This window comes from Microtus oregoni, unplaced genomic scaffold (assembly GCF_018167655.1).
Source record: "Microtus oregoni isolate MIOR12 unplaced genomic scaffold, Mior012 000048F_ref0000485, whole genome shotgun sequence".
In the NCBI taxonomy this organism is placed as follows: domain Eukaryota; kingdom Metazoa; phylum Chordata; class Mammalia; order Rodentia; family Cricetidae; genus Microtus; species Microtus oregoni.
In genome coordinates this window covers 7,346,635-7,366,886 of record NW_024543222.1, presented here as the reverse complement: position 1 = coordinate 7,366,886, position 20,252 = coordinate 7,346,635, and the positions used below count along the sequence as shown (strand labels likewise).

Here is a 20,252-nt window from a genome sequence, read left to right as displayed (position 1 = left end):
AGGTCCAGTGAGAGACACTGCCTCAACAAAAATAATAATAAGGTAAATGGAGTTGGAAGAATAACACCTGAGGGTGACCTCTGGCCTCTAAATGTACATACACACATGTATACATCCATGCATACGTGTGCACCCACCCACATACACAAATATATACCTACAAGCTCACACATGTATGCTCATATACATATATGCAGACACACACCTGCACCCACAGATTTTCCAATGGCCCATGATGTGAAATGCCAGGAAATTCTAAAGCTGCTATGAGCCCCGAGTTTTACTTGTGGCTTCGTAATCATCCAGACATGGGGAAGCCATGAAGACAAGAGTGATAATTAAAAATAAAGATATTTCATTTATATGTGTGTGTGCATGTGTGTGTAGGTACTGTTATCACAAATTGCACAGTTAAGATTAAGAAAATAAGTGTTCTTCTTCCACTCTAAACTAGTCCCAGGTTGAGAGAGCAAATGTTCTATGCCTCTGAGTAAAGAAAGTAGCTTCGATGAATGTCTCTTCCTTCTTGTTCCCCAGTGCAAATAAAAATGGCAGCCACCACTTACATTGTCACTAGACTGCCCAAGATAAATGCCAACAAAGGGTTCTTGTGAGAATCAATTAACCAAGTAGAATTTGCAATAAAGGGCCTTACATAGTTGCTAGCTATTATTAACATGTGCCACAGCCTTCTATCAATATAACTTATAATAAACATACGAACATATCTTTTCAGAGAACTAGGTGTTAAACGTTTACTGACAACCACTGACCAGTGACACAATTACATACAAAGAAAGGGAGTCATAAAGAAAGAAAGAAAGAAAGAAAGAAAGAAAGAAAGGGAGTCATTTTAATGACAGCGAATGTGTACAGACCAGCATGTGGAGACGTTAAGTACATCATTGAACATTTCCTTCATAGAGGCAGGTCACAGAACACTGAGGGAAGACCACAGAGAGAAGAATACAGCCCGAGTTCTTGCTGCCCACCCTGATACCATGTCAGGATGGTCACAGGTAAGACTCAAGCAAGGACCGGTAAGGGGCGGAGCGGCAAGAGCCCAACCTCTGTCTTTCACACATCTGCACTGCTTCATGGCTTCCAAAAAGAATGCACAAGTGTTATCACAGCAGGCTTGCTGAGGCCTGGTGGGAGAGACAAGCCAGACAGGGTTTCCATTTAATGGATGAGAAGATGAAGTTCAAAGTTCACCCAGACTCGCACAATAGAGGACGGCTAAAGTTAGAAGAGATCATAGGTCTCTTGTTCTCTGGCTCCTGCCATCACAGTGTTGGTGGAGATAGGTAGATCCCTGAGGCTCCCTGGCAGGCCAGCTTAGCCTAACTGGCAAGTTCCAAGTCAAACTACTCCCTCTGTGTCACCCCAACACTGGGGACACACAGGTAGGCTGATCCCCAGCCTAGCCCACTTGGGGATTTGTATTCCCAGAAAAGGAGGAGGCACGGTGTAGTATAAGAAATGACACTCAAGGCTGTCCTTGAGTCTCTACATGCACATGTGACTGACTGTGCATACATGACATGTACAAACACACACACATACACACGTGCACACATAGGCCATATATTTTTCAACTAAGACTCCTTTTGGAGTAGAACCTCCATAAAGTCCCATCTCTCTTGAACCAGAGTTCAGGCAAATAGGCAGTTTACAGGGCAAAGACCTGAAAGCCATTCTATCAACCCACCCACCCTTACCAGTCATATCTTGAAGTAATAAGGGCGGCGGCGGGGCTGCGTCCCCAACACCCCAGCCGCCTGCCCGGCTAGCTTATGCCCCAAAATAATTACACAGACACTGTATTCTTTTAATCACTGCTTGGCCCATTCTCTTTTAGGCTAATTCTCACATATTAATTTAGCCCATTTCTAATCATCTGTGTATGACACCCCAAGGTGCGCTTACCGGGGAGATTCTAGCCTAGTCCATCCTGGGTCGGAGCTTCATGGCGTGTGTCTGCCCGGGAGCGGGGCATGGTGTCTCTCTCAGGCGTCTGCTCCCGAGAGGAAAGCGGTCGAGTCTCTGACCTCACTTCCTCTTCCTCCCAGTGTTCTGTCCTGTTTTCTCCTCCCACCTATCCTCTAACCAATAAAATGGGCCAGGGCAGTGCCTTTAATAGCCAATGACCTTCCTCCATCATTTCCCCTTTTTCGGTTTAAACAAAAAAAAGGTTTTAACATAGCAAAATTACATATAACAAAACAGTTATCAAGTAAAAGTTACAATAATCTTTATCATAACTAAGGAAAACTATAACTATAACTAACTATTCTTAACTCCATCAAAGACTCCAGAAAGATACACTACTACCTAAGCAAACAAGAAAAAAGCAACTTTTAAAACTCTAGAAATGACAGAGACATCTCGCTGCCTGGACAGTCACCCAAAGTTCCTCTGTACCATTGGGGCATCCATCTTAAGCCTTCAGGCCCATGGTATCCAGCAGACATTTCCATAAAGCAGGAAAATTCAAAGTCAGTTCAGTCACTATCTGTTTTGTCCTGCAGAATGTCTCGCAGACTCTTTCAAAATGAATCAGGAACCCCAAAAGATCATCTCACCTTAGGCAAGTTCAGTAGTCCTCTCTCTGCGGGTTCTCTGTGTCCAGTTTATGCAATAGTCCAGGCAAGAGCAGTTTCTTGCCCAAATGGCTATCAAACTCCATAAGGTGCCTCTTCGATGCCCATCTTCCTCTTGAAGTAGATTGGTGCTGCCAGGAGCAGAGTGTCTCATTGTCATGAAAAGTCCTGTTATTAAAACATTAAATGTCCTATTCTGTAATCTTTGAAAGACATGAAGAATGTCTATCTAAAATATATCTCTATATATCTAGAAAATCTAACTAACATGACTACAAGCTTTACTATTATCGATGATTATCCATTAACAACCTATATTTCTTAATTATACAGTACATATTTAAATGAACTACACAATCACAATACCTTAATCAAAATCAGAAACACTTATATATATAACAAAATTGACCTTAAATCTCTATCAATAAAGCAAAATCTATACTAATGCAAATTATTCATATCTATATCATATCCCCCTTTAAATGTAAAAGAACGTTTATAAACCATATTTGGGAACATGGGCGCAGTTTTTTCTCTCCATACTGCTTCCTGCTGAATGGGGGCGTCGTTAATTAGGTCTTTCATGGTATAACCTGTGTGCTAGTTTCATCTCAGTTGGCAGTTGAGTGAAGCAATTTTCTGAAGATGTTCACAACAACCCTTCAGGAGGGCGTGGTCCACCATACCAAACCGGAATAGAAGAAATGAACAGCGTCTCATCCACTGTGAAAACAAAATAAGAATCTCTTTTCCAAAGTATCAGATCCTTAGATACAAATTCAAAATATCTATGTTGGATTAGTTCAGCAGCATTTATAAACAAATATCTTTTAGCAGCTGTTGCTCCTTCCTCAGCATTCAAATAATTCAAAGAGAGCATAATAGCATACAGTGTCAAAATTCTCTGTCTATTTTCCATCTTTGTACAGCTTTGTTTTAACCTCTCTTTCGTTTATTTTTACTTTTAACTCTTTGCTTTTTGAGACAGGTTCTCTGTATCTTTGACCTGAAGTAACTCTGTAGACCAGGCTGTCTTTGAACTCTCAGAGATCTGCCTGTCTCTGCCTCCCAGGCATTCGGGATTAAAGGTGTACACTACTACACCTTGAACTCACAGAGATCTGTTTGTCTCTGCCTTCTAGGCACTGGGATTAAAGGCGTGTGTTACCACACACAACAACTCTCTTCCTCTTTTTTGTTTTTTACTTTAAGAACTTTAACTTTTAGTCTGCATATATTTTTAACACACTTTAAACCATTCAGAAATTTTCTCTGTCTTTGAATCTCTCTTTACTGTATATCTCTCCTTTTCTGACCACATGAATCTTTAATTTACCAAGCAATATCAGTAGGATTAAAGGCGTGGCTTTGCCAACTAGATCCAGTCCATTCCTTAGCTTTCCAGCCTCATGACGGATATACAGGCTGTAGCCATGTTTACTGCAACAACTGTATGGCATTTCAAGGTCCCTGCCAGCAAGTGAGCTACAACAGACAACACTCAAGTCCTCTCTAGGTAGCCGGCCCTCCTGCCTCAAACAGTCAGAGTTTGCCCTGGCAGGATGGCCCAGAAAGCTGGCATTTTTAAACGGCGCAGCTTTTTTCCTGCTACGGCTGAAAATCGAAAAGCATGCGTTCAGCTTTTCGTCAACACCATTTAAGTGTTTCGTGGCAGGACCTCTTAATGAGCTGCAGGCTTTGCAGCTAAAGCTGAGTCAGGAAGCCTCTCTTAGATGAGGTGCTTGCTTGCCTCTGGCAAGCAGAGCAGACCCGAGAACACAGCGAGTCTAGTTGCCATCAAACTAATTGTAGCACTTTATTCCAAATGCTCTATTCAAAAGCTCTGTCTCCCACAGGAGCCAGACAGAGATCGCAATGGCGGCACAGCCCCAGGAAGTCGCGCTTTAAAATGACACAGCGTTTTTTCTGCTACTGTTGCCGAATCAGGAAATCTCTCTACAGCACGCCACCAACAAACAGCAAAATCTGTGTTAAACTCTCTCTCCCTTATTTTTAAGCCTTCTCAGGTTTTTTAAGTGGGTTTAGCCCCACGTTGGGCGCCATATGAAGTAATAAGGGCGGCGGCGGGGCTGCGTCCCCAACACCCCGGCCGCCTGCCCGGCTAGCTTATGCCCCAAAATAATTACACAGACACTGTATTCTTTTAATCACTGCTTGGCCCATTCTCTTTTAGGCTAATTCTCACATATTAATTTAGCCCATTTCTAATCATCTGTGTATGGCACCCCAAGGTGCGCTTACCGGGGAGATTCTAGCCTAGTCCATCCTGGGTCGGAGCTTCATGGCGTGTGTCTGCCCGGGAGCGGGGCATGGTGTCTCTCTCAGGTGTCTGCTCCCGAGAGGAAAGCGGTCGAGTCTCTGACCTCACTTCCTCTTCCTCCCAGTGTTCTGTCCTATTTTCTCCTCCCACCTATCCTCTAACCAATAAAATGGGCCAGGGCAGTGCCTTTATTAGCCAATGACCTTCCTCCATCAAGATCTCCTTGTGGGAGGGACCTTGAACGCTGAGCCTGGTTTGTTTCTGTTCATGTTATAGCCTTCGTACCCTAGTTAAGAGGGTCCTGGTCAGAGGTGTCACACTCAATAAACCAGTAGATATAGCAGAATCCAGGTCCTCTGCTCCTGACAGCTGTCTGAGCTCTCAGCCTTGCTACATTGTTCTTGTTTTTATTTACAATACCAGAACTCTGTTTTGTTTTTTCAGTCAAAAATCCTCTCTGAAACAGCTCAGAACAGGGGCCGATTTTCAATGATTCGATGGAGTTAGCGAGATGAAGATCCTGGGTACCGCTGCTGTCTGCTCACATGGGCCTTCAAACAATCGCCAAAGGGGGGAGCCCCTCTAATTAACACATGTTTGGGTGAGTGTGAATGTGTGGAAGTGATCTGACAGGGCCTTCTAATGTCTCTACTGCTGGTCTCCTCCTGACACCTAGAGAGCGCTTGGCCTCTCCTGCCACAAGTCCCAAAATAGCAAACACAAAGGCGCCTTCGTAGACTTGGGTGGAAAAAGACAGTGATAAGCATGCCTCATACCATGGAAAAGCAGGCAGGTAGATGTGATGTCGCGATCATATGAATGAGGCTCATAAGGACAGACAGAACTCTGTGCCTTCCAATCGTGTCCCATCATTTTGGGACAAGCACTCATCTGATCATAACCTTGTGAATAGAAAAGTCTGGAAGCCAGTTGAGTGCCTCAAGCTTTGACTGGTTTCCAGCATAAAGTTGGGTGTCTAAGCCAGCTTTCTGGGGTGCAATCACATAGGGGGACACTAACAGCTGATAGTTGGCTTGGGGCTTCATTCTTAGAGGGTGCCGTCCACCTTAAAAACCTTATTAAAATGGTATTGTTGAAGTCGTGCAAAATCGCAGAGGGAGGATGAAGGGTTGAGGCCTCTGTCTCCCACTGACACCTCACCCTCCTGAAGTGGGTTTTCAACAACTTTTGACTTCTGTGTCTCAGTACCCAGGCCTCTGTGCCCCTTCCCATCCTTCCCTCTGATGGCTGCTGCCATCCACATGGGACAATACCCAGGTCCTGACAAAGAAAAGCAGGTGTCCTGTCATGCCGTCTGTGGCCAGAGGGACCTGAATGCAGGTGCCAAAAGGACCAAGGCAGGATCCTTTCTGCCCTGTGGCTTTTTAGGTGGGGAACACAGAAGCCATCTGCCTCTGAGACAGCCACATTCTGCACTTTTTCCAGAAGGGAGGTGGCAATCTCTCCGAGGCTACCAATCGAGTCCATGGCATGCTAGCTCCCAGCCAGGTCCTCACATTTTCAGTTCACTGTGGGACCCAGAATTTAGGCAGAATTACTTGGCCCTGGCACAGAGGCAAACCCTTCAACTGGGTGATTCTTTGTAGGGCACCATGTAACCAAAGAAAAGGTGTATGTGGCAGGACACCCACAGTCCTGCCTTTTTTCTCTGTGTAAGGGACTTTCCATTCTCCCCCAGGTACACGATACACACTTTGTTTCCCAGTCAAGTTCTACTGACCATTATTCTAGAAGCATTAATGAGGGTAAAACGTCCCCTGAAGGATAAAAGGGCACATTTCCCGAACTTGCGCAATAACCTATGTAGTGCTGGAATTCACACCAGAGAAGCACAGAGCAAGGCCAGGAGCCAAGAGGAACCCCTTTTCCTCAGGGTCCCTGCTGCCTAGAACCATGAAAGATGCTCCAGTATTTCCCTGGGATGGACTAACATCTAAATTCCTAAAGTGGGGAAGAGAGGTGGCTCAGAAGTTAAGAGCACACGCTGTGTTTGCAGAGAACCCACATCAGGCCCTCAGCTCCAGTTCCAGGAGCCCCCAATGCCTCTGGCTCCCTTAGATATTTGCACTCACATGTCTGCATACATGCACTTGCACACAATACACACGCGTGTGCACGTGTGTGTGCATGTGTGTGTGCGTATGCCCCAAATAAAAAAAAAATCTCAAAAGTTAATTTCCAAAGTATAGGAACCCTGCCTGGCTCTCTCGAAAGCCCTGGATAATATCACGCACTCAATAGCTACTGACTGAATATTTAGGAGCCTAGTCCTTCTGTAGATCTATACTGCACGCTGACGTCATGCTCATTAAGTCTCTCACAGACATTTGGACCACTTTAAGCGCTTGAGTTTCAGAGTTAGGAGTGGGGAGATAAATGGCAATGTCCCTCTGCTTGTTGCCTCCCTTCTTGTATCAGTCTCTGTAATAACCGTTTGCAAATAGGCTGCTGGGGCCCCTGGCTCCTTAACGAAGCCAAACAGGTGTGAGAGATTAGCTCCCTGGCCGGAGCCTGTGTCCAACAAAACAATGTCAAATTCTCCCTAGTAAAGTCCAGGGCTGTAAGCAATTCTCCCCCGCCCCCTTCATCCCAGCCCCCCATTATTAAACAGGAAAGAAAATAGCCTGCTCCTTCCCAATTAGCTTGGAGGACCCTCTGATGAGTCGAATTTAAACCAGAGACCTGCCATGTTCAGGCTTCCACTATAGACTATAGACGGGCAGGCCCTGCCTCCTCCTCAGAATGGAAACTCACTGGCCCAAGTCCCCAGCCATCTTGGCACGATGGTGCAGACAGCCTCCAAGCCCCCCACCCCAAAATCCATGGGCTGTCTCTGCCTCTGATTCAAACCATCTTTTCAAGTCCTTGCCAGAACCCTGACTTTGATTTTCCATGTGGAGGCCTGGTCTCATGTGCCAGGTCAGTGTTTATAGGGATGGGCTTTTTGACGGTTGTGCTGTCAATGAAACGGCAGAGGACATCCCTCCCCTTGAGCATGAATCACTTTCTTGTCATCCAAACTCGGGGTGGGGGAGGGGTGGGGAGACCAACATCATGAAATAATAACAACGACAAAACAAAAACCTCAAAGGTATCTAGCAAGGGGCTCTCTCCCTTTCCTTTCCCTCCCTCCACTCCCCAGCCTAGATGAGACAACCATGGCCTGGAAACAGAAAGACCCCAAGCGTCTATAAAAGGATGGCCCATAGAGCCGTTCCTTCATGTCTACACGTGGGGTTTATTATGGTTTCAGTGCAAAACATCAGCCCCCTCCGATCATGCGCTTGGTCCCCGGCTAGTGAAGCCTGGCTAGCAAAGTGGGTCAGTAGAGAGAGACCTTGGAAGGTTCTAGCTAGGCCCCTAGGTTCTGTTGCTTTCTGTCTCTACTTCCTAGTCCACCATGGTCTGAACTCCTTGTGCTTCATGCTCCCACTGTCATGAATGTGGTGGTCCACCACCTTCCTCTCCCCTGCAGGGGTGCACTGCAATTTCTCTGGAAATGTGAGCTAAAACAAACCTTTCCCGCCTTAACATGTTCCTGTCAGATATTCTGAGACCCGGCAATGCAAAAACAGTTCCTATTGGCTCAGACCACATAGGTCATCCCCTAGTCCCTGAACCATCTTAGATGGTGATTGGAGAGAATCTCTGTCAGTCTTGACTGTCTTACCTGAACAGAAAACATTTGAAGAGTCTTCTTGATTTTAAGCTCTCATCAAATACTAAAATTGCCAGGTGCTTCCCTAAAGCTTTAAATTAAGCATCATTTCATTCTCCCAAGAACATTGATTCTAAGTCCCTCCTCAGCTCCCCCTTCTGGACATATTGTGGAGTTACACACTTGGGCTCTGGAATTCAGTATGGCCATTTGACCAACAAAGTATTAACAAAGGCGTGTGTATTGCTCCAAAGGTGAATGTGTCTCCCCAGAACAACCCCTCTGTAATGTTCCAGAAAGTTCTGCCAAAAGCTGGGCTAGAATAAATATAATAATGACCAATGAAGAATATTCAGCCTCTGGTAATAGATTCATGGCATCTCTTTAATGTGATTTTTATTGTCTTAAACCATTAGGATTTTGAGGGCTAAAACTACAAAAGTAAGGACCATAAGCAGTTTTGATGGGAGAGGAGAAGTTTTTTTTTTTTTTAATCTCACAGTTTAAGGGCATACAGTCAGCCATGGTGGGGCAACACAGTATTGGGAGTGGCCTGTCTGTGGTTACAACACCTGAGGTTACATCACCATGGTGATCAAGAAGCCAAGAGCTTCAGATTCACCCTGTGTTAGAACCCATAAGGCCTGCCCAGCTGAGCAAACTACTTCCTCCAACCAGGCCCCACCTCCTAATCATTTCAAAACAGTGCTGCCAGCTGGAGATCAAGAGTTCAAAACATGTGAACCTTGGAGGGGCCATTTCACCTGCAAACCATAGCTGAGTGTCAGGGGGTTCTGGGGTGCCTGCCTGAGCTCTTTTCAGATAGAGTGCAGGCTAGAAGACTGTTCACACTGAGCCAGGCAGGGGTGGCACACTCAGAAAGGTGGCGAGACAGAGACAGGAGGATCTCTGTGAGTTCAAGACCAGCCTGGTCTACAGAGTGAGTTCCAGAACAGCCAGAGCTACACAGTGAATCCCTTCCTGTCTTGAAGAAAAAAAAAAAAGAGTGTTCACTCTATGTTAAGTCAGGGGGCAAATGTTGAGTTTGTAAAACTTCCCTTGTGTTTACACTAAAAGGTTAAACCCTATTTGGGGACTCTTGGTTACCACACCACAACCCAGCCAGCCTCAGCTCATCATGGACTCCATGATGAAATACTGTTTTACATCTCCTTCATCACCTCTGCTCAGTTGCGAACTCATTTCCATCAAGTCTTTGCTGTAAGCACATGGAAAGGACCAAGCAGAACATGGCACATGCAGAGCAGTAGCCAAGGAAAATTCTTCTTCCACTCCACTGGAATGTCTTTCCAGTGCATCTACAGGGCTGCATCTACAAAGGCAAGACGCAACTGACGCTGGACGGGAAAACTTAAATATCGGGCAACCCTATACTTCCCTGACTCTTCCCACTTTCTCATATAGGTCCCCTAACACAGTCCTTGTGGCCGCTTGAATTGCTGGTGTGTAGTCTTCTCGCTGACAGTTCATACACAGAAAGGCAGACAGGTTGTAAGTGTGCACTCAAGTGAGAAGTTCCTGATAATGTTTAATCTTTCCTTACTGGCAAATGTCTGAGGGAGATTAGAAGAGGTTCCTAAGTCATCTAGAGAGAGAACAATGTCCAAAGGTCACAGGAGAGTGGAATGTCTTCCCTTGCCATGACTCAAGCAATGAAGAAAGGTTCTAGCAACGGCAAGGAAGTGGAAAAATAGGGAGTCCCTAAACAGCACGTTGAAACAACTGTCCCCAGCCAGGGGTATCCACCAAGTGTACAAACACAGCTCTGGAGGTCACCTGCCATTGTGATACTCTGTGATCTACTTCTTTTCGAGAACCTGCCCTACCAAACACAACAGCCATCACTCAGGGGGATGAAAACATGCTATTTTTCATTTGGTTCTTATTGATTATATTGATTTAAGTCCTCATCTATTAACCTCCAGAGGCTCTCTGCAGCCCCGGTTCCACGCTAGAAGGCTTAACTTCTTGGGTGCTCATTCCCAATGCAAAACTCAGACCTTTCCCGCCCACCTGCAGGCACACTGCTGAGGGCTCACTCCCAACTCAGCCCCGCCAGGGTCCTTTGTCAGCTCTTGGCGACCGATGACCAGCAACATTTTCCCAAGCTCTGTGCTTGCTGACCTAACCTCATTAAGCCAACGCAAGAAGTCTGTGTGATTGATTTATCCTGCATCATAAAACCAGGCTATTACTCATGGGGCAATCTGACACGGTGTGTGTGCCCTCTGTAGAAGGTAACAAAACCAGCAACACCATAAACCACCTGTCATTCGGCGGGAGATAAATCGCTAATCTGCAGTTGTCATAACACAAACAAATTCTCATTAGAGTCTGGTACAACATGAAATTTCAAGATCCCGTAATTATAAACCATGGATTTTTTTTATTGTCACCTGCTAAAAGCAAAAGCGTATCATTTTTAACACCAAGGTCCAGCTGACTGTGAACTCTCCTGCTATAAATTACAGATGGCCGCCAATACATTGAGCTGGGTATATGCTCCTCCCTCCTACCTGGACCCACACTCAAGGAAGGCCCACAAGGACACTTACAAGGGAGTTTGCACTTTTTCGTGCTCTCTCTCTCTCTCTCTTTCCCCACCCCCAAAGAAAATAATTGCAGAAAAAAAAACGTGTACAAAACGTAACAGAAAAAGCTGCCACCTTGAAGGACAAATGTTTGAACACAGATGTTGGTTCCTCTTGTTCTTAGATGTATGAGCTTGAGCAATGGCATCTCCATTTCTCTGTGGTTCAGTGGCTAAGAGCACACACTCAGGCTCTTGTGGAGGACTTGAATTTGGATATCGACATCCATGTCAGGGAGCTCACAACTACCTAAGATTCCAACTCGTGTGGAATCTGATGCTTCTGACCTCCAGGGACACTGGCACACGCATGTCCACATGCACACTAGTTTCCACATATACACTTGTGTCCACATACACACACGTGTCCACAAACACACTAGTGTCCATGTCCACATGCACATGCATGTCCACATGCACACTCGTGTCCACATGCACACTCGTGTCCACATGCACACTCGTGTCCACATGCACACGCGTGTCCACATGCACATGCATGTCCACATGCACACTCGTGTCCATGTGCACACACGTGTCCATATGCACACGCGTGTCCACATGCACACACGTGTCCAGATGCACACTCGTGTCCACATGCACACGTGTGTCCACATACGCACTCGTGTCCACATACACACTCGTGTCCATCCACATGCACACGCATGTCCACATACACACTTGTGTCCACTACACACAGGCACACACAGAGACAGATAATCAAAAAATAAAAATAGAAAAACAAGCCAAGCACTCAATAGTTGGAAAACATTATTAAAAGGAGTATGTTATTAAGAATAAAGTAGCCACCGGCCTCCGTGTGCCCAGGAGGATAAATTAGCTAGCTCGTGTCAATCATTTCAAGGAGGAATTCAAGGCACATAAGGCATTTCTATTATTATTATTATTATTATCGTTACACTATGAAGAGATGCTTGTGTTGCCTTCTAAGCTACAAGTCATTGTTAGTAGGAAACCTGCTTTGGACCTATCTTTTTATACATTTTAAAGTACACTTTAGATATTGGGATTAAATTCCTGAAGGCAAATCCTGGGCTTTTTCAAACCATATGTTCCATGGTCCAGCCACATTGCTGGTGGGGAATGGCTCACCTAAACCTTGGTGTGAACAGAATGTTTTCTGTTTTCACTTTTGGTGATATATAATTGGGCAGTGTGGAGGTACTTAGGGAAAAGATGTTAACTACAAAAAAAAAATTGGATTATGTGGGCCGTGTACACAGACCAGCAATTGCTGTATTTTAGGCAGAGTTTTCCTGTGCTGGGAGCCACTCTGGAATAACCAACACGGAGATTAACATTAATTGTAAATGCTCAGCCGATAGCTCAAGTTTATTACTAGCTAACTCTTAAATTTCAAATTAACTCATATCTCTTATCTAAGTTCTACCATGTGACTCTTGGTTTGTTACCTCATATTTTATACATCCTTCATCCTCTGTGTCTGCTGGCATCTCCTCTGCTCCGCCCTTTTTTCTCCCAGCATTTTCAGTTTGGCTCTCCCACCTAACCTTATCCTGTCCAGCTATTGGCCAGTCAGCTTCTTTATTAGACCAATCCAAGGGACAAACTTTCAGGATGTACAAAAGGATTATTGCACCGTGCTGTAGTGGGGTGCAATAAAGCGGATTGCCAGGCTGGGGAGTTGGTTCAGCTGGCAGAGCGATCACTGCACAAGCGTGTGAATCTGACTTCAATCCCTGGAACACACCTGGGAAAACAAAACAGGTATGGCAGCACATGCTTATAACCCCAGAGCTGGAGAGTCAGTGACAAGAAGATGCCTATCCTGGGCAGCAAGAGATCCTGTCTCAATATCACAGGCTGACTGGCATCTTGAGGCATGACACCCAAAGTTGTCCTCTGTCCTCCACAGGCTGATCACACACATGGGGGATGGGGGGATTCTGCCCTCGTTGACCTTTAAGAGCTTCTGTCTGTCTGGTCTGCAACTCAGACCTGGAGCACTTGGAACCTCACCTGCAGGTTTGACTCACTTCACAGAGACACAGACTCAGGTCGTAGGACTTAAGCCACGTGGTGGCATCTCTGTGAGGAATACCTACTCTATGGGAGGTAAAATAGTTATGAAGATGGAGAGAACAATAAGAAGGACCATTTCATAGTGGTTAAAACTTAAAAACAGCCCAGACTTGTCACTTGAAATCTCTTAGTGATCAGCTTGCTTCCCATGCACGAAATGCCGATGCCTTTATTCCCCCGCCTTTTTTTCCCCATAAAGGGAAGAAGTAGGAAGCAGGAGGGGCAAACATTGCCTTTCTGATGTGTCAGGGTTGTGATAAGCCATGTTTAAACTTTACCCAAAGTGAAAGAAAGTGTCAACAGAAACTCCTGCCCCAACTCTCTGATCAGGTCAGGCAAACACACAATCCAAAACAACTCGATCACAGTCACTTGTGAAAGGTGACCCTGAAGGGTGGGAATGCTTAACTCTGGGATTCCCATAGGACCCAGGTGTATTTAACATGCTTCTTGCCAGCTGCCGCTTCTCTTATGACCATGGTATAGCAAGAGCAAACCAGAGGTGGGTGTTTGATGAGCAGGCTGAGAACCTGACCATGCTGACCAATGCCAGGAAGAGCAGAGGATTCTGGGAAGGATGGGCTTTAAACAGTCGATTGACTTACCCCCCATGACCAATGCGGTACAAAGAAGTGTAGCTGAAATTTTAAATAGGAATGGGAAATGCACGTATAATGGGAAATACCATATATACTCGAGGGAGGTAGCTCATGAGGGTGGGAGAGCAAGCAAAGGTCTCAGTGGACAAGACAGACTAACAAGTGTGCATCCACGGGGGTCATATGATTGTGCACAGACTGCATTTCCCACCAGACAAGGATCAAGAGGAGCCAGACTAGGGTGTAAAGCTTTCACCAAACAATCTAGCATTCGGGACTGGGTTTCAATTGCAATGAAGAGGTAAACTTTAAGTCACAAATGTGAGCATGTTAGAAAAGGGTAACTCACTAGTAGGCACTTATCTGGCATGCCTGAGGCCCTGGGTTCCATCTTAGCATGGAAAGAAAAGGAAGGAGGGGAAGAAGGGAAGAGGGGAGTAGATCCAATTCTCTGCATTTCATAAATACGACAGGATCACATGGACTTCATGAATAGATGGGAGTTTGAGCTTTATCTTTGATGATCCACATAATTCGAGAGCCCTAGAGCAGACAGGATGGCTAACACACCTACTGTGTCTGGCCAGTTCCTCAAATGGGTTAAACTATATGGCCAGAAGCCAGCAAAGACTTAGTCATGACAACTTGTTCACTCTCCGCCTTCTTACCCACAGACACCTGGCTGGAGTGTTCCCTCATTTCCACCCTCTCATATTTAAACCCAAGTGAAGATGGAGGCAGAGGATGGTGGGACATGATCCACCAATCAGGAAGCAGGGTCATGTCATAGACCTTAACTTGGTAGTAGAAACAGCTTCAACTTCTTAAAGAATGAGTCCAGCCGCGATGGAAACCAATATGGACGCGCCTCAGAAAACTTACAAGTAGGGCTGGAGAGATGGCTCAGTGGTTAAGAGCATTGCCTGCTCTTCCAAAGGTCCTGAGTTCAATTCCCAGCAACCACATGGTGGCTCAGACCCATCTGTAATGATGTCTGGCGCCCTCTTCTGGCCTGCAGACATACACACAGACAGAATATTGTATACATCATAAATAAATATTTTTTTTAAAAAAAAGAAAACTTACAAGTAGATCTACCCTATAATCCAGCAACGTTACTCCTGAGTGTTTACCTGAAGGACTCAAAATCAACACCCCAAAGTGACTGCAGCGCTGTTCACAGCGGCTGAGTGAGGAAAGCATTCTAGATATCCAACAAGAGAGGAATGGGTAGGAAAACCATGATCTAAATACAATGGGATTTTGATTTAAAAAAAAAAGAAATGAAGTTATGTCTGCATGAAATTGGCTACAACTGGAGGTAGTTCTGGAGTGAATTTAGTCATTCCTGGCCTCATTTGCAGGTCCTAGATTCTATGTCAAGTCATACAATGCATGCAAACGTGACATGAAAGTAGAAGCAAAATGTAGAATAACAAAGGCAGAGTGGAGGGAGCGAGGGAAGAACAAATTATGTACTGGCTTGGATACCTCCTCATGCAACACAGTGCCATCCACAATGACAATGACATTTTTATAAAGTGAAAAAGGAGTGAGAAAGTCAATTGGTGGCCCCAGTAGCATTCTCTTAGAAATAGTGCATGTAAGTGGTCACAATTTTAGTACCTTATTATTAAAGTGGAAAAACAAAGACAGATTGATGAGGTTGCTCAGTCTGCAGAAGTAGTTGCTGTATAAACCTGTTAACCAGGGTTCCATGGCTGGATCACATGGTGGAAGGAAAGAACTGATTTCTGAAAGTTGTCCTCTGAACTAACACACACATACACACACACACACACACACACACACACACACTAATGCTAATAAATGAATTTTTTAATTTTAAAAGAAAGAAAAAATGTGTTAAGATAGAGGTCGGAAGGTAGAGAGAGAAAAATAGCTGAGGAGCACGAGACCTCTTGATCATCTCTGAGTATTCAACGAAGAGCCACACGCCAGTCATCTCATTTCATCCTTGCAAAATTGACAAGGTTGGGACAGCAATGCTCATTCTGGCATTGTTTATAGTAGCAGAAGAATTAAAAAAAAATAGCTTGGAGTGTCTAAGGCATATGCTACACCCTTACAAAGCTCTACCACCAGACCCTCAAAGCCGTGCATAAAAAGTTCTAGACCAAATTGAGGCAATGTTCAAAGCACAGCATTAACAGACGTGGACAAACTTGTCTGCACAATGGAATTGCCCGGTATGTGTACCTTTGACTTACCTATGCATGTGTGCGTGTATGCTGTGGCTGTCTATCAAGGTACTCCATTTTGGTGTTGTAGGTGGATGGAAAGGACTATGAATATTTTTCTTTCCTTTTATTTTTCAATTATCTTATAGGGATCATCATTGTTTTCTAATCAGAAGATGCAATCGTTGAATAGATAGCTCATTTATCATTTAATTTTGACCCAAATATCATAGCACACCTACACTAAAAGAGCATCATAAAAGGGATCATTGCAGCCAACCAGGGCCCAGAGATATTAGACACAGAATTTGCAGACAGTTATAGGTCATTTAAACCATACCAGCAAGTGTTCTGTGGCTGTTATTGGTGAAAAATACTTTAGACATTCCTAAAAATAAATAAAGGAATGTACCCCAACTATCTACACATATTTACTTCAACTCTGAAAACAATGCAACTTGCTAACATTCTTCCTTGCTGTTCAGAGTACTTGGGGACTATCTTTGGAAATGATATCAATCATACAAGCGTTACTCCTATATTTAAGAATACATGTAAACATTAAGTTGAAAGCCATAGCATGTCTTATTAAGCACTGGCAACCCTAACATAATAACCCCAAGATAAAGAGTGTCATAAATGCTTTAATAAGAACATATGGCGGGGGAAATTGACAGAATCAAGCCTTTGAAGCATGGTTTTGTTTCTCTAAAACAGAGTCATAAAAGGCTCTAGAAAATGGAAGCAGATTGGGCAGAGCCATGCCTCCTCACTGCGGAAAAGCCAGGTCCTTCTTCAGTCATAGGGAAATAAGTTTTCCTATCCTCGCAGTCTCTGCACCAGCGAAGAACCCGGCTGTGCCTCACCTATGGCCTAAGACTCGAAGTCAGAGATGGTGGCAAAGCGCTAAGGGGCAGTCACAAGAGCAGTGGTGTTTGATGCCCAGAGACTTCCCTCGGCTTGGCAGCTAAAAGTGATGGCTATTCTGATCTATCCTTCAGGGGACATTTCCAGTTAGACCCACGAGTTCAGCTGCCGGCAAGAGAACTGAATTATCTAAAGGACTCCGTCCTTCTCCACATCCGGATGTGTTCCCTGTGAAGATGATAAGATGTCATCCTTAGAATACCGTCATAAATTCTTAGTTAAGGGGGCCACCTTAGGGTTGGCAAGAGACTTGAACCTAGAGTGGCTCCCAGGAGCCCAAGCCGAGGTCCCCAGTTATTTCCTTGGGCAGCTGAGGATAGGGAACCGGAAATGACCCTAGCCTATAGAAATACTGACGAATATCTTGCATATCATCATAGAACCCTCATCTGGTGATGGATCGAGATAGAGACAGAGACCCACACTGGAGCACTGGACTGAGCTCCCAAGGTCCCAATGAGGAGCAGAAGGAGGGAGAACATGAGCAAAGAAGTCGGGACCACGAGGGGTGCACCCACCCACTGAGACAGTGGAGCTGATCTTCTGGGAGCTCACCAAGGCCAGCTGGACTGTGACTGAAAAAGCATGGGTTAAAACTGGACTCTCTGAACATGGCGAACAATGAGGGCTGATGAGAAGCCAAGGACAATGGCATGGGGTTTTGATCCTATGCAATGTGCTGGCTTTGTGGGAGCCTAGCCAGTTTGGATGTTCACCTTCCTAGATATGGACAGAGGGGGGAGGACCTAGGACTTACCACAGGGCAGGGAACCCTGACTGCTCTTTGGACTGGAGAGGGAGGGGGAGAGGAGTGGGAGGAGAGGGAGAAGGATGGGAGGAAGGGGAGAAGGGTGGGAGGAGGGGGAGGGAAATGGGAGGCTGGGAGGAAGTGGAAACTTGTTTTTGTTTCTTCCTTTTCTCAATAAAAAAAATGAAAAAAAAAGAGAATACCGTCATAAATAAGGGAGGGAGAGCATCACTGACAATAGCCCACACATATATCAGCCATGTTTATTGTCCTTGAGCTAACACCAAACATAAATACTGAGTTTGAGTGGTGTCACCCAACATCAGGAAAGTTTGACTGTAACTACCCTACCGCCTTGGAATCTATAGACATTAACAAATATGTCCTAAGGAGTGACACTGAGAATCAGGTCACCCATCTCTCTGCCATCGGGTTGGGGTGGGGAGTCCCTTGTGCGTTACTTGGCTTCAGCAGTACAGTATGGCTGGTGTCTATTCACCGAGCTGCCCCAGATGAGAGCTGCCGTGCTTAAATAGACGGAAATTTCTTGCTCTCCACCCTCACTCCCAATTGCTGCGGTGTGACAGAGTCCCTCACCAGAAATCCAGCGTACTTATGAGCCCAGAGCTAACACAAACAGGTTGCTCATCTGTCAGGACCCTGTAGTCTATAGAGAAGCTTAAACAGTAAAGAGACAATTCCCCTGCAAGGGAGAAGCCTCGCCCAGAAATCTGGTGGACCATGGGGTCAAGAACCATTAGGTTCTTTGAACCTTTGGTTTTTTTCAAGGTCAGATCTATATATTTGCCTGAAAGGTCAGGACGTTATCTTCTTCACAAGGAGCCAAAAGAATTTGTTTAAAGGACATTAAGTGAAAAATAATAATAAACAAAGTCTATAGGTCTTTTTCTGTTTGGCTATTGTTGTTGTTGTTGTTGGGTTTTTTGTTTGTTTGTTGGAAGTGAACACTGGCATGGAAAGTTGGTCCCCTGTGAAATTACCAGGTAAACGAGTTAATCAAGGGAAGGCAAAAGCTCGTTTTCTCTTTATTATTGCCTTTTTTAGTGAAGTACACAATATCAGGTTTTGGTTTTATTATGACATTTATTTTAAGGTTGGATCTTGTGTAGGTCAGGCTGACCTCAAGCTTACTATATAGCCAAACTTACTATATAAACTTGGACTCCTAATCCTCGGACCTCGAACTGAGATTACAGGCACGCACCACCATAACTCTGTTCATGTGGTTTCCTGTATCCTAGGGAAATACTCCACCAACTTGGCTAAATCTATAGCCATTATAATATTTTGATAAATAAAAAATATAGAGACATATCATTGTAACTTTCTTACATTCTATCCCCCAATTCCCTCCCCTTCCCCACTCCTCTTTTTTTTACATAATACACATTTTAATAATATAATTTTTTAAAGATGCAGCTATTTTTAAAACTGAGACAAAATATGATAAAAAAAACAACAAAAAGTGTGTTTAATTAACTGACAACAGAGAAAGCTGGTAAAGAAACACAGGTGAATGTGGTCAGGTAAGAATTAGAACCGAGGAGCTCCATAATCGTCTGGCATCCGTTCAATGTTGTACCTATGGTTAGAAATGTACATGATAGGAACTCCAGGGATCTTCCGGATTCTTCTTTTGAGGTCCCGATCAACTGTAGCCACAATGTAGCACTTGTGCTGAGTGACTCTCTGTACCAAGCAGTCATCAGCATAGGTTCCTTTGTGTGTGCACGGAAGTCGGTCAAATCGTGGATCCTTGGCGATTCTCAATGCCACTCGGTACTTCTGGCCCAATTTCTCAATTTCAGCCATCACACAATCAGTTATACAAGGGATACACTTGGTGTACAGACAGTCCATCATGGACTGCACTAAGTCGAGTTTGGCTTTGATGGAAAAGTTGATGAAATTGGTATCAACAAGGATGTGGTACGGTGGACCCAGCTGTGTATTGTACTGGAAGAATAAGCAGGAAGGATGTTGGGGGACTTCTCTTTCCTTCAGCGCACTGGGATCTTTCTTCTCTTTCTTTTTAGGCTTTAATCTATCCTTTTCTTTAAGTCTCTCATCTCTGAGACTAAGCATTCGCTTCATGGTCGCATATCTTCTTGTTTTCTTTTGCTTCCCCATGTTCACGCTGCACTCCTGTTTCTTCCCTTCCCCACTCCTCTTAATGGCCCTGTCCCCAAATAGTCTTCCATCTGCCTTCCTCTCTCTCTCTCTCTCTCTCTCTCTCACACACACACACACACACACACACACACACACCCTAGATTCCAAATATGAGAAAAAAAGATATTTTTAAATCACCATCTTTTCTCCCCACCCTCCTCTCTCCCTTTAAACTTCCTCTTCCTCAGCCCCTCCATGTCCTCCCCTCCACTTGAAAGTCATACATATATTTAAATCTGGATAAAGGTGGATTATTCTTAAGCCATCCAATTATCCTCACTTCCCCCATCCCCCCCTCCCCAAACCATCCCCTGCTGTCATTTATCAAGACTGGCCTGATCCTGTGGCA

The 20,252-nt window shown here is 44.8% G+C and overlaps 1 protein-coding gene across 1 annotated transcript; it reads right to left on the bottom strand.

Moving 5' to 3' along the window:
- Window positions 1–19,173: 19,173 nt before the first annotated feature.
- LOC121436275 (rRNA-processing protein FCF1 homolog) lies at window positions 19,174–19,926 on the bottom strand. The gene has a single exon (XM_041636080.1). It carries the CDS (start codon window positions 19,859–19,861, stop codon window positions 19,265–19,267), a length of 597 nt encoding a protein of 198 aa, XP_041492014.1. The 5' UTR covers window positions 19,862–19,926; the 3' UTR covers window positions 19,174–19,264.
- Window positions 19,927–20,252: the final 326 nt, after the last annotated feature.